General features: G+C 45.8%; 1 protein-coding gene across 1 annotated transcript in view; it reads right to left on the reverse strand.

Annotated features, from left to right (window-relative positions):
• The window catches only part of SLC6A19 (solute carrier family 6 member 19), a 793,248-nt gene that overhangs the window by 747,749 nt on the left and 29,876 nt on the right, over window positions 1-15,623 (reverse strand). The window contains exon 2 of the mRNA XM_085606111.1: window positions 7,805-7,945. Within this exon, the coding sequence (XP_085462237.1) occupies window positions 7,805-7,945 (141 nt within the window). The remainder of the gene's footprint in view (window positions 1-7,804; window positions 7,946-15,623) is intronic.

Genomic DNA, 15,623 nt, shown 5'->3' on the forward strand with positions numbered 1-15,623 from the left:
TCCAGGACGGCGATGTAAGTACATTCCTTGTGTTTCCTCTTTACGTGGGAACTGCCACAAGTATGTCGTAAAGCACTGCTTGTCTCAAATGCCCTTTTTTACCGTTTGACTAACCACTTTGCGCCCCTCATTACACTCTTTATAACACATCTCTGTGTTCACAATTTCTTAGGCGTAAATTAATTTGTTAAACGGGTCCTTTGCCATCAATAGAGATGCTACTAACATGTCGTCGCGCACCGCATGCCTCGTGTTTTATTAGTTATGTGCACACCTTACGGCACTTGGTAAAACGACCGTTTTGAAACGTGGCACTTTTTAATCCTTTTATAAACACTACTGAGGCAGCATTTTACCCACCGCTAACACCGATATACTTTTACATGTTTCTCTCCAAGCATCATGAGCGCTCCTGAATGAGATTAGTCCATGTTTTCCATCTGTTGATTGGATAATTCTGTTTTTTCTATGATAACTCCACTTGGTTCCTTTAGCTGATTTTGTCCTTCCGTCTTGCCTTTAGATTAATTAAACAATTTTCCAAGCCAGTAACCGTGATTCATTTCACCATTCAACCGATGGCATCGCCACAGTTTTCCTAGCAGCCTTTATTCTGCTTTAAAGACCCTGTTTGGAATCCTTATTCCTATTCTATGTAAGTTTTAGTTCGGATTCTCGATGGTAGTGCCAATGTATCAGGCAACCCTTAACTGACACCTTAATTCTGCAGGTGTCCATCACTCTCACCGATACTTCTTCTGGAGCCTTAGAAGCCCTACCACCCTTTTGGAACGTGGAACCAATTAGGCCCTTTGCCTTAATTTGTTACGGTAAATATTTTTTGATTTACTCACATTTTTTACGGTCATTTCAATTAGGGAGATCTGACATCGCTTTTACTTCATCCTTAGGCGCCCCGCCGCTTCCACTCTCACTTTTTTCCTGAAGAAGACCCCACTAGTAAGGACCAGATTCCACCTACATGATTACAGGGGTCGAAACGTCGACGCACCATTGATGCCAGTATCACCAACAGTGCATTATTACACTGTGACTGCATTTCGTACATGGCTATGTGAATAAATGTAATGCATATTTTTATGAATTAACGTCATGAACATGTGGCACTGAAGAAAGTGCTAAGCAATTTGATTGTGCTATTTCGCAGTTAATATTTGTCACTTACCCTCCTATCACACACGAATCACTCCCCCCCCCCCCTTCACTCAGTTGGGCATGCCAACATTACGTTTTAATGTTTTGCTGAAACTTATGTACTTCCTCATGAATTTTGGAACCTTGGTGTGATTAAATAACACTTTAGTTATATATTTTTTGGTCATATTTTCTCAATGTATGTTGCTTTAATTTAATGCTTACACTGATTTGATGTAATAGTGCTGGGACCACACCTTTCTATACTGTTCCTCACCCAGGTCCCAGTGATTTGGGGTATAACCTTTTCTATAACTAACCAGTACCCTCACTGGGCACCCCGTGGGAGGCTGGCAAGGCCACGATTAGGGGGGTCGCCAAGGGCCAGCTCAAACTCCAGCGGCAGGCGCAATTGGAGCAAATTACCTTGCGTGAGGCGCAAGTGCTGCATCTTGAACGAACATCCGCCCAAACCCCAGATGCCTCCGAGGTGAGACTTCTTGCTCATATTCGTTCGGAGATTAGACAACTTTCACTGGACGCGGCCAAGCTCCTCTGGTGCTCATCCATGGCCAGGGTGTACGGTTGGGGTGACAACAATGGCTCTCTCCTCCACAGACTAACCACATAATCCCTGAAATCATAGCTCAAGATCGTTCGGTGTACCGCTCCCCAGCGAAGATGGCCCGCGCCTTTGCCTCATGCTATCATCAGCTATATGCGACTAGAACTCCAACTCTCTCTCTCACCGGCCTGTTGTGGGTTGCAAACTGCTGCCTCCCCCGCCTGGACCCCATAGCTCAAGAAGATCTGGACCACCGCATCACCCAAGAAGAAATTGGGGAGGCGATCACTCTCATCTCCTCCGGCAAGACGCCAGGCCCAGACGGCCTCCCTCAAGAATACTATGCTCTATATCGTGAAACCCTCATTCCTCACCTTGCGGGTCTGTTTCGGGAGGGTTCCTTCCCTCCAGAGACAGACATGGCCACCATAGTGGTCCTTCCCAAGTCCCAGCCGCCCTCGCCGCGGTGTGCGGAATACCGTCCCATTTCCCTCATCAACACTGATCTGAAACTGTTTGCCACGGTCCTCGCCCAGCGGCTCAAACCCCACTTAACCACGTTGGTTCACTCCGACCTGTGTGGGCTCATGCCCTCGCGTGGTATCCGCCATTGTCTCCGGAGGCTGCAACTTTCCCTGGCCCACCGCCACTTGATTACTCCCTATTTAGCGCTCCTCCTTGTAGACTTTGAGAAATCCTTTGATTCGGTGGACTGGGGACTTTTGGAGGATGTCCTCGACAGGATGGGCTTTGGTCCCCCCTTTCGAGGTCTGGTCGGGGTTCTTTACGCCCGTCCAAGGGCTCGTGTCCTGGTGAATGGGGTTCTGTCGGAGCCCTTCCCGGTCTGCAGGGGAATGAGGCAGGGATGACCTCTATCCCCCCTGTTCTTTGCTCTGGTGATGGAGCCCCTGGCGACCTTGATACGATAGTGCGAGCACGCGCAGTGTTGGAATTGGCCCAACACCGAGAGCGATAAGATTGCTCATTACGCGGACGATGTACTTATCTACTTAGCGGAATCCGCCCGGTCAGGCCCCCATTGTCTCCACATCCTACAATCCTTTGAACAGGCTGAACCCCGACAAATCGGTCCTGGTCCCTCTCCACTTGTCTCGAGAATGCTTTGATTGGCAGTCCAACATACCAATCCATCGCCAATCGTTCAAGTACCTGGGGATATGGGTGTCTCTTCTCGCCAAGCTCAGCTGGGCCCTCAATGTTACTCCACTAGTGAAGAGGGCCAAGGCAGACCTCCAGAAGTGGCAAACACTGCCCCTGAATCCCATGGGGAGGGTCGCCCTCTTTACAATGATGATTCTCCCCAGGGTCCTCTACGTACTCCAAAACACCCACCTCTGCTTCCCCAGGACCTGGTTTCGCAAACTGGATAGCATGGCCAATAAGTCCCTCTGGGGGAAAGGTAGGGCCCAACGGGCTCTGAATGTCTGTAGGATTCCTTCAAATGCCGGGGGCCTAGGGATGACCCACTTATATCTGTATTATCTCGCCACGCGCCTGCTCTCCATACACGACTGGTTCAATGGGGGATGGTTTGATCCGGCATATAGGCTGGAGCTAGGTGAATTGGGTCTGACCAGGGTCCAGTCTATGCTGTACGGGGCCCCTATCCCGACCCAGTTGCCGGAGGTGACGCGCTCAGCTCTGCTGGCCTAGCAGGCCGCACTGCGACACACCAAGTGGACACATACACTGACCCATTGAACACCCCTGTGGCAGGGGACCTGGCTTAAGGAGGTTACTGGGCTGCAAGTTTTCCGATCCTGGGACCTTATAGGAATTTCACAATTGGGCAATGTGTGGGTGGGTGATCATATGCGTTCCTTCAAAGACCTTCAAACCAGACACTCCCTATATCAGTCGCAGTTCTACAAATACCTACAGTTGCGACATGCTCTTCACGCACACCTCACAACAGGCACACCTCACAACAGGCACACAGCTCCCTGACCATAGCCTGCCTGAGGTGCAGATTATGCTTGGGGACCTGGGGAAGGGTGGCATCTCCCGCATCTACCGTACACTGATCAATAACACCCCTACCTCCCTAGATCGATTGCGTGCTCAATGGGAGGAATGAGTAGGCACGCTGGAGGAAGAAGACTAATGTGATGCCCTTATGGCCCCCAGGACGGTCACCGCCTCCGCTAGGCTGCGTATGGTAGAGCTCTACTACTTACATGCACCTTACCTCACCCGTGTGCCTTCATCGAGCAGGATTTAGCCCGACCTCCGCTTGCACTAGGTGCGGCCACGAACCAGCAGATTTTAGGTTTAGATTTAAGAGGAACTCACCGAAATACAGGGGTGGGAGGTCCCACATAACCCAAAACACACGATCCTGGGCATCCTCAACGGGCTGGATGGGTCTATAAATGAGAAGTTGTTTTTTCTACAGCAATGATGGTGGCTAAAAGGGACATAGCGGCCTCCTGGAAATGCCCTGACCCCCCACGTGTCAGGCGCTGGCGGACCGGGGTCGATTGGTGCGCCACGCAAGAAAAAACCATGTATGAAGCACTTGGGTGTCCTAAGACGTATCGTAGGGTCTGGGGGACGTGGTTGGGGGGAATGGTTTAATCTCAAGGGGCATGTCCAATTGTATGCTGCTTTGTATTCATTCGTATTTGTAGAATGAGTCGCGCAGATCATTGATTGTACTCCTGGGCCTTCATGGTGTCGTATTGAATGGCTGGTGTCTTTTTGTCAAATCAATAAAAATGTGTTTATTAAATAAAATCGTGATGACTTGCCACTTTGGCTCGCACAAAAGTTTGAGCAGCTTGAGGCTGTTTTTCCACATATAGCTCCTTTCGAAAAACACAGGATACTTACAACAAGTTTGCCGAGTGGTCTGATTCCTCCTTTAGCTACCTGCACCGCTTGGGGGACAGTGTTTGCTTCAGTGCTTAAGTACCATGTTGTTATTAAAATACTTAATATTTCTGGAAGCATTTTTATCCAATCCTTCACCCTGCAAACTTATAACCCGTCTTTACTCTGGCATGCAGCATGATTCCCCAATAAGTGTACCCTCTGCCCAGTGCGCATGGGAGGAAAGCTTGGGAGCCCCTTTCGGAGAGGGTGTATGGACCTTTTGTTGTACGATATCCAGAGATATGTCGCGGAACTATATGCTTAGGCTTATTCATTTTAAATTCCTCCATAGATTATACAGAACTCCTGTGTGGATGTGCAGGGCGTGGCTTAATACGAATGTGCGCTGTGTCTGATGTGGAATGCCTGAGGCCTCCTTCATGTACTTGGCATGAGAATGTTGGGAGGTGGCGAGATACTGGGGATGTGTTTGATGCACTGGATGAAATTCTGGAATGTAGGCTAGAGTGCACCCCGTTGACAGCTCTACTAGGCTATGTCAAATACCTCCCTAAAGACAACAGAAGACTTGCCGCCATGATGTTGTTGATGGCGAGGAAACGTGTGGCGATCTGCTTGGGCCGCAGGCGCAAGCCGCTTAGGGGTGAATGGCTCAGAGATGCAGCTCTCTGCCAAACCTAGCTTTCTGAGTTCGGGGAACTAATGCCTGAACAAGCATGCCCTCAGAAAATATGGGAAGCACTGCAAAGCTTTCTACGCTCGCATCAGGTTAACCAAGCGCAGGCCCCTGCAGTAGATCGATAGGCGAGAACGAAGAAGTCTACGGCACAGAGAGGAGCTGCCCCATGCACCTACACACCACCCTTTTAAGCTCAGCCAGCGAGGTCTGCTCCCCTTTCCCCCTCTTCCCCCTGCCTTCCCTTCCTCCTTCATTCCTAGTTGCTCCCCTATTGTTAGCAGGCAACTGCTGCCCTCTTGGTGGATACAAGGCCTGGCCTTGGTATATTTGGCTCCGAGGACATTGCATGACCAGCTGGACTCTTTTTTTTTTTTTTTCCTGAAATTATAATTGTCTCTGTGTCGTCAGGCATGCAAATGTAAATTCTTAACTGTGTTTCTGCCCTCACCTTATTCTGAGGCAAAATGTCGCTGTTTGTACTTAATAAAATTTACAAATAAAAAAGCAATCTTTCCTAAAACGTTAAAAAAAAAAGGTGTGGAGCTAAAACACAACCTTGTTTTAGTCCAATCTCCGTACCAATTTTCCTCGTGAGCCTCCTACCGTCAGCTATTTTAACTTTCATCCACGTGTTTGTAGTAAAGCCTTAAGTAACTGTAGCAGGGACATCATGAGGATTTCGGGGGCCCTGGGCCAAGTGCATTTTGCAGTCCCTGTTCGCAGCAGCTTTGAATTTATGATCCTCTTTCATGCCTTCTTTGACCACGTCACTGATAGTGCCCAAGAGAAATCTTCCAAATGCTAATTCTTTTTACAGCTAATATTCAGGGATAGTGACATTATTTTAAATATTATAACACAGCAGCAGCTAACACATCTTACTGCAAATAATATCTGCAACACCCTTCCATTTCTCATATGTTAGGTCCGGTTTTGATAAAAAAGAAACATTTGTTTATGGATGTGACGTAACTTAAAGCTGTTCCTTCAAAGAGAGGGAAATGAGGGAGGGGAATCTGTTGGTCGGGACAGGGAGAGAGGCTAATCAACTGGATCGGGGGATCCGATTGATCAGAAGTGATGACGCCAGGCTGCACTCTTAGAACCTAAAACCAGGTCTGAAGATGACATTAACACTAGTGTCAACACTTCCACTCCAAACTTCAGCCACATAGAAAGAATTCTACGGAAACATTGGCCAATTTTGCATTTAGGTTCTCTCATCATCCCTCGCCCACACATGCATTCAGATGCACTCAAAATCTCAGAGATATGCTGATACACAAGAGACAATGGGCTGTCCCAAGGATAGACCAACGTCACCTTTGGAACCTTCCCCCAGTCTCAGGAAACTATCTGTGTGGCTCATGTGGTGAATGCATCTTACAAAAGCAACAAAATGAAATCAAGTTAGATCCTTTGCATACGTGGACACAGAAGGGCAACACCAATTGCATCTCCAAGAACTGCATATATTTTATCACCTACCCTTGTTCCCTAACATACGTTGGCATGACGACAAGACTGACAAAGACTAGGATCACTGAACACCGCAGTAATTTACGGTGTAATCGAAGTACCACTGAGATAAGTACGCATTTCGTGACCAACAGTCATACCCCTGATGACCTCCAGTGGACCATCCTGGAAGCACGTAATTGTTGGGACAAACCAACTCTGTTCCGGAGGGAACAACACTGGGTCTTTCATCTGGCCTCCTACTTTCTGCAACTTGTCCGTTATGTACACTCAGATCACCCATAACTGAAAGAAGTATTTAAATGGGCCGATATGTTGCTTTCATAAACAAAATAATGTTCGGATAAAGCTGTTGGTGCAGACATTTCAACATCTTTTTTTCAAGTTTCTTTTCATTTGGTGATAATTATGGGTAAAGGAAATATAGGCCCTATAAACAAGTGATACTTAAATTCTTAATAGGATTTTAGATTGCTATATGTTTTTTTCCTATCTGTTTGACTGAATAAATGCAAGGTTGTACAAAACTGTTATGACCATAAAATTGTTACAAACAGAATAATATAAGAGTGTAAAATATCGTCTTTTTATATTAGTGTGAAGAGATGAGATTGTATTACATTTAGAAATGTAAAGTTTTCATAGTAGGCAACCATTGCTGAAAACGTTTTAAAGAAATATGACAAATATTTGTAATGTTTTAGTTTTTTATTTTTAATCAGTCAAATGAAAACTACAAATTCAAGGTACCTTTATGATCACTATCTTGTGGCATTAAAATGATATCGACATGGTCCAGAAATCCTAAATTAAAATAAGGTTTTAATGCTTTAATGTGCATTTGATTATGTGGCATTTCAGCAGGGCGAGTTGAATTAAGATTCATTTGAATGGCATGTGTAATGCAATTTTAAATAAATCAAACCTGATAGTTTGGAGCTCTTTGTTCTGATAAATCTATTGGCTACATTGGTAGCCAAGGAGTATTATAGAAATGTAATAAAATGATTTTATTCTTAAAGTAATCCTACAAACTAATCCTACAAACTATGGCCATTAGTGTAACTTACCAACTCCCTTTAGACACGGATGGATAGTGCTCCAGACACCCACACTTCCCTTTCTAAGCCGCTGTCCAATGGCAAATTCAAGGTGAAGCAATGGGATACCCTCAACCACCAGCAAGATAAGGAAAGGGATCATAAACGCTCCTGCAATGACAAAACAGCACCATTCAATATGCAACATGGAAAATGTTCTAAACATATTTGTACGTTTATTAATTTTGGGGATGATATAATGAGAGCATGTCTCCTGGAGGTTAATTTCGAGGACAAGAGTGATGAAAAACATGAGAGAGTAGGGCAGGTCAATAAGCGAAAATAATGACATGGGGTTTCATTCGTTTGCAGAATTTTCAATTGTTTATTTTCCCCCTTAATGTTTCTGTTACAAGTTCCATAGGAATGCCCCAAAAGCAGGAGAATTATGATCACTCTATTGCAGTTAAGTACAGGTTATACATTCAAACTACCCTTCTATACATGTACACTCTAATGCACCATCAATCTGCTGACACACTATAGTGAAATACCTAAAAACCCTACTGAGATAAGTAATTATTTAAAGGGCTCTCTATGCACTTAATTGTATAAGATTTATCTTTCATATGATTTCCCAATTTCTTTGTATTTTAAAGCTTTGACAAGGACATAACATACTTTTTTTTAAATCATTTGTTCTGTCATGCTAGTGTCATACCTCCCAATATTTGAACGTATGAAAGAGGACATTTTCCATGGTATTTCAGCTACAGATCAACCCACCGGAAGGATCTGGCGGAAGGCACCAAGATACAGCCTGTCTGGAACACAGACAAAGTAGTGTGACCACAAATGGTTATATATAATGGGGAAAATGGGGAAAATGAAAAACCTGCTCATGGGCCAAGTTGATTAATTACTGTTTCCTTTTCAATGACTGAAAGCATTATGCCCTTTTCATGGCTTGGCAGTAAGATTGTGGTGGTTTCAGTTTAAGGTCGACCTCTTCTTCATTCTTCAATTAAATGTGGTCACTAAAAATGCGTTAACAAAAATATTTTATCTTTATGTCCCTCTTCTTTATCCCAGATCTTCTTTATTTATTTATACTTTAAATGCTGTGTATGCCAACCCCACCCTTCATAGCTGGGTATGATAAAAGGGATGGCATTCCCTGCACTGCCCTTCTATATTTTTTCCTGTCTTCATTGGGAACACGGAACTCTAGTTCAAGGTCTCTGCCAGGCTTCAGCCTACATCTAAACCTCTAGTGGGTCATGTCTTCCAACTTGCTTAGGTTGGAATTGGTCAACAGATTTTTTTAACCCTTGCTCCTGTCATCTGATCTCAAGGACTGTTGTTTGATGGGGTTTCAGTGGGCCTTTTCCCCTGAGACTCAGGTTCTGGCCATGTGATCTCTTAGTGGTCAATTTGGGGTTGACAAACTTTGGTACCAAGTTGCCACTTTATGGTATGGGCCTACACTCACAATCCTTGTATTCCTCTGTTCGGTTTCCATACTTGAAGTTGTCTTTTGTAGAATATGTTCAACCAGCTTAATGCCCAGTCATAGGATCAAAGAAAAACAGAATATCGTACCAACTACAGCATATGCGCCTTAAGGTACATTAATACAAACACAATCGATCGCAGTGGGCATAGTTATCCTATGGAGAGGGTTAGACATCAGTAACTAACCTTGGGGGCTGTCAGGTCAGCTGCTGTGTGCTTAATTCACCCTAAGCCTACATCAAGTTAACATGGAGTGCTGTGCAGTACATGCGTCTTTTATATCCTGGGTGTATGTGTGCCTGTAAATGGTACAATACATGGAAGATTCAAGGTTCCATTTTCGCAGACCCAGGGCAGACTGGAGGAGCATGAGGCAATTGAGAAATCCCCCCCCCAGACAGATTTGTGGATTGCTGCATTGCAATAAGCTGGGTGGGGCACACACTGGAGGAAGGAGAACACGGCTCTTCAGCACACATCCATGGGTGCTCTTTGATCCAGAGGGAGGCCACTGAAAAGGGGCCTTGGCACATCTCAGGAAGGAGATGAGGCTGATTTAAGAATTGTAAAGAGTAGGGCTGAGGCCCTTTGTTAACCTTTCATACACAAATCACTGTGGCTGACATCCAGGTGTGAAGCTGTGGTCACTTCAAAATGAAGCAGACCTGCGGTGGGATCACTGCAGCAGATGTATGTGCCTATTATGTCGCGTCCCATGTGATGGTTATAAACAAATGGTGGTATTCCTCCCCTACTGATCCAGCATATTCGGCGGAATATGCTGCTTTGGATCGGGTCCCGCTCCTTCACTTATCATACATTCCGGTTCGCCTTGATCACCTACCACCAGCCTGCAGAGTGGTGATACAACTCTGGAGGGCTACGACCCGACGGATGGGCTGGCGGGGGACACTCCCTCATATGACCCTCTTATGGCAGGGCACATATCTCGACTCCGTGTCGACATTAACGGGGTTCAAAGGGTGGGACCGTGTTGGGATCTCGACTCTTGGCGATGTAATGCGCGGCACCACAATGAAATCTTTTCAGCAATTGGAGACTAATTTCAATCTACATAAATAACAATTCTATAAGTTCCTTCAGCTCTGACATGCACTTTAACCCCACATCCACACATTAGAATCCCTCCCTGAGTTTCAACCCTTAGAGGGGCGACTGCTTACAGGGGACCAGGGACCTCACAAGATCAAACAGGTCTATCAGACACTAACGACCCATACACCCACCACACTGGACAAGACAAGGCTGGCTTGCATGGCAAGCAGATATACCTTAACTCACCGACGATGATTGGGCCGAAGCCATCGCCAGCCCCAGGGGTGCGGCGGTGTCCATGCGCTTTCGCCTTATCCAATTTAAATACCTACATGGCGCATATTACACTAGGGTACGTCTATGGCAGATGGGTGTTATTTAATCCCCCATGAACCTGAGGTTTGGTGGGGAGGAGGGGTCATTTCTACACACGGTTTGGAGCTGCTCGGCGTTACAGCCGTTTTGGCGCCGAATTCGCTCGTGTCTCCATGACGTGATTTCATGGGATCTTCCACTCGATCCCCACCTTTTCTTATTACACTCCACAGAAGACATGGGGGGAATAGGTATAAGCAGCACCTCCTGTTTTTAGCACTCGCAGTGGCCAAGAGAGATATTGCACAAATGTGGAAGGCAACATCACCCCGATATTGGGCAAATGGAAAACTGAATTAGATAAATGTATGGGGACTGAGTTTGCTGTTTTCGAGGCCCGAGGATGCCCTGCAAAACACTGCAAAATCTGGACTAAGTTTTTCGTTTATGAGACCTACGTGTTTGGTAGGTACTGTTATATATTAGAAATATGGTTATTGACACAAATTAAAATTACATCTCCTTGGCCAGTGTGGGGCTGCGACCCCAACATTTTGCAAAATAACCTAATAAAATTTGTTATTAAAAAAAAAATGTAGCAGACCCCCAACACAAGTTTCAAAGACTCAAACCCAAAATCACATTTGGTGTCTGGAGATGGACTATAAGAAGGGGAGATCAAGGCCCCTAAAATTGTCAACTGTCAGGAGCCATATGGGCTGTGTGAGAAGGGAAGCTCTGCATGACTTCTGCTTTTGGCCAGGGTGGAGCCTAAGGTTTGCCACTCTACCAGTTGTGTGAGGGGACATCACCCAGTGACATCCAAGAACACATGTCCCTGGAGCACCACTGTCTACCTGCTTGCCAAGACCAGAGAGCCCTGTGAAAGCTGATGGGAGCGAGGTTCAATGTGGGAGCCTGGTGAGTGGATCCCTGTAGCGATGTGTGAAGAGACTGCTGGAAGAAGTGTGGCATACTATACTGGCTTTGCAGAAAGACACAGCAAATGCAGTAAAGAACACTTTTTGAGGGTGCCTGTTCGTCAAACTTTAGAATGACCAAAAAGAGGAGGGCTTTGTAGCTACATTCTTACAGCATAAATGTGTCCCCAGCTTTGAGCCCTATATAGATAGGATTAGCCCTAGATATACTAGTAATCTATACATCAGGTTCAGATTTGGCAATCTTCCACTCAGATCTTTCACATCAAAATGGGACAGGGCCACAAATCCTTCGTCTGGCTGCCCTTTCTGTCCCTTGTTCTTCTGCCCAGGATACCTGACCCCAAGAAAAAGGTGCATTGCACCTGTCTGTAAATTGCTTGGTATAACTCACTATTGGGAGGCCACTAGGTTTAAGAGGTGTGATACATCCGAACAACTCGATTTTGTTACTTCTAGATATTTGCTTTAGGGCTTGAGAATTAGATCAGAGAGACTCGACAAAGACTCTGATAACCTCCCCTCGGTTAAATCTTTTATTGACCCTTTTATCTGCACTTATTTTGCACTTTTCTATTTTGCACAAGCACTTTAAGCACTCAGTGAAAGATGCCAAAATATATTCTTTCCTTAATTAATTAACTGAGCCAGAATTTGTATTGCTCCGATACACTTAACCATTGTTAGGCAATTGCCCATTTATGATTGTCATATATAAATTCTTAAGATGAATTGTTAGTAAGATGCAGATGATTGCTGATTTATTACTATTGTACATGCGTTTTAAGATGAAATGACAGTAAGACAGAGGCAGCTGTATTTTAACCTAATTTCAAGTTGGTACGTTCAAAACATTTTAAATAACTGTATTGTTTTAGATTTTGCTCTTATGGTCTTTCATAGCAAATTATGGTCACCACTATGCAGTTAACTGCCGGCCCTAAGAACATACAGCAATCCTACCATTAGTCATTGCGGACCACACTAGGTTTTTGTCTATGGTTAGCGTTCTATGCAGGAGCACTTGGAGCTGATATTGAAATAGAGAACTCACACATATAAATGTTCTCCTTCCTGCGTGGAAGATCATCAAGAACGATGTACTTTATAGCTATATTATTAATTAATTGTATTTTAACTCTGTTTTATTGGGCAACTTTAATGGCCTATGGCCCAAATAAAGTATTTAATGTGCTGCTGCACCACTCGGGTCATTGCCAGTGTGCAGGTTTAAGTCTACTATCCCCATATGCCAGAGGAGGACCACCGTGAAGTGAACTATGAACTTTGCTGCACTGATCAAGTTATTGCCTGTGTCCAAATGTAAGTGGGTGACCCCCGTATGTCAGAGAGGACTGCCATGCCGATTGTGTGGTGATCATATGCGGTGTGAGTCGGTGACCCCCAGAGGCCAGAAGGAGCTACAGTAAAGAGGAACCTGCTGCTGTGCCGATCAGGCTGTCAATCGAGTGAAGAGCAGGTATCGTGACCCCCGTATGCCGGAGGGGGCAACCCAAGAAATACATGGAGTTCAGCCTGGTGGATGCCATCGTCAGGAGAAGTGGCTGCTGTGGTGACCTATGCTGTTCTCAGCCTCGACTGATGATCAGAATCAAGAACCGCCAACAATCCCCGCCCCCTTGAGGGTAAGACCAAAGGAGAATTACAGTTGCATTGGAGAAGCTCTGAGTACACCCAGCCGCCATCCCTGCAGAGCCCTGTATGTGAAGCTCACCTGAGGCAGCCGCTGCAGCCACCGGTTCTGCGTGAGAGACCCTCCTGAGACTTCTGTCAGACAACCCCTTCTGGTGCAGGTAACACTGAGCTGTTGGCTGGAAGCCCCTGGGGGAACTTCCCCAGCAGATGGTGGTTCACCTCTGGAACACTTTTGACTTTTCTATTGGAGTCGTAGTGAGACTCTTTAGACTTTGACTGCAAGTGGGACCTAACCTGAATGTTGCTTATAATGAATGTGGAATAACCATTACCACTATTGAGAGGGAAGTGGAAATCAGGAAACTGCCATTAAATACTAGAGCCATGACCTCAGGGGGCTGTGTGTATTGGTTGTGTATGCCGTATTTTACTTTGCATTCATATATATATAGTGCTTTTGTCATAAAAGAAAGTATTTGGTTGGACAATAATTTGTTGCTGCTATTGAACTCATTTTGAGATGTAAGCCTGTGCTCACTCCCTGTATCAACCTCCACCCCCGAGAAGGCTTGGACTGCTCAACACTTGCTACAATGAGAGTCAATCGCTGAATGGGGTACTTGGCCCAGATCCTCAGGGAGGAGCAGGAGGTGGAGAAGAAAACAGTGGAGAGTGGGGCGAGTGAAAAGTGAGTCATGTGTCCAAGTTGGGCCTCTGCTGACAATTTATAATTGGAATAACGAGCAGGAAATTCGGGGCGCCTCAAAGGCAATATTGTGTAGTGACTGGGAATAAAACAGATCCACTTACGATCAGCAAATACACAAACGAGTCTGCAATTCTGAAAACTGAATGCTCGCTTTTTCTAAAGCCACTAATACCCAACAAGGTCCCACATTAATATATACACAGCCTCGGAATGAAGGTTATATGGAATGAAGTGTTATGTGCACTCTTTACTGTTCTTATGTAATGTGAACTAGTGGTCCCAGAAACAAGTTGTGGCGTTCTAGAAATAAAAAAAACGTGTGCTATGCACAATATTTGTCCCATTCAATTAAGGGGTGCCATAACAAGACATGGCTTGGCAGTTCGGGCTGGACTGATTTGCATATGGCCATGTCTGAACTGGGGTGGCGGAGTGAACTAAAGAATGATGATGGATTAAACCCAGATCAGTTGACTAGGGGTGAGTGCTTGCAATGTTCAACACTCTATCCATCATCCCCTTTGGTTTCGCTTTTTTCACCCTAAGTTGGCAGGGTATGCCCAGACGTGGGTCCCTTGCTCACTTTGCCACTGGATTCAAGCTAGCCTGGCTGATGACGGCTGATTAGCCAGAAACCGGTCCTAGGAAGCTTGTTTCCGGTACAGGGAAGGCATGGCTTGGCAGTTCAGTCTGGCCTGTTCCCATGAGGCACAGGGTCAGACTTATTTGCATATGGCCATGTCTGAACTGGGGTGGCGGAGTGAGCTAAAGAATGATGATGGATTAAACCCAGATCAGTTGACTGGGGGTGAGTGCTTGCAATGTTCATCACTCTGTCCATCATCCCCTTTGGTTTTGCTTTTTTCACCCTAAGTTGGCAGGGTATGCCCAGACGTGGGTCCCTTGCTCACTTTGCCACTTGATTCAAGCTAGCCTGACTGATGACGGCTGATTAGCCAGAAACCGGTCCCAGGATGCTTGTTTCCGGTCCACGGAAGACACGGCTTGGCAGTTCGGTCTGGACTGTTCCCATGAGGCACAGGGTCAGACTGATTTGCATATGGCCATATCTGAACTGGGGTGGCGGAGTGAGCTAAATAATGATGATGGATTAAACCCAGATCAGTTGACTGGGGGTGAGTGCTTGCAATGTTCAACACTCCGTCCATCATCCTCCTTGGTTTTGCTTTGTTCGCCCTAAGTTGGCAGGGTATGCCCAGACGTGGGTCCCTTGCTCACTTTGCCACTGGATTCAAGCTAGCCTGGCTGATGACGGCTGATTAGCCAGAAACTTGTCCCGGGATGCTTGTTTCCGGTCCAGGGAAGACATGGCTTGGCAGTTTGGGCTGGACTGTTCCTATGAGGCACAGGGTCAGACTGATTTGCATATGGCCATGTCTGAACTGGGGTGGCGGAGTGAGCTAAAGAATGATGATAGATTAAACCCAGATCAGTTGACTGGGGGTGAGTGCTTGCAATCTTCAACACTCCGTCCATCATCCCCTTTGGTTTTGCCGTATAGCAAGACTTAGGGCCTCATTTAAAGTGTGGTGGACTTGATATGGGCCATAAATGTGACAGATACCCTATATCCTAAACTGATAGTCTGTCTGCCCTATTTAGATTTGGACAGTTATTGTGCTGCTGGTGGTGCCCT

The sequence above is a fragment of the Triturus cristatus genome, chromosome 5_1, assembly GCF_964204655.1.
Source record: "Triturus cristatus chromosome 5_1, aTriCri1.1, whole genome shotgun sequence".
NCBI classification, from domain to species: Eukaryota; Metazoa; Chordata; class Amphibia; order Caudata; family Salamandridae; genus Triturus; species Triturus cristatus.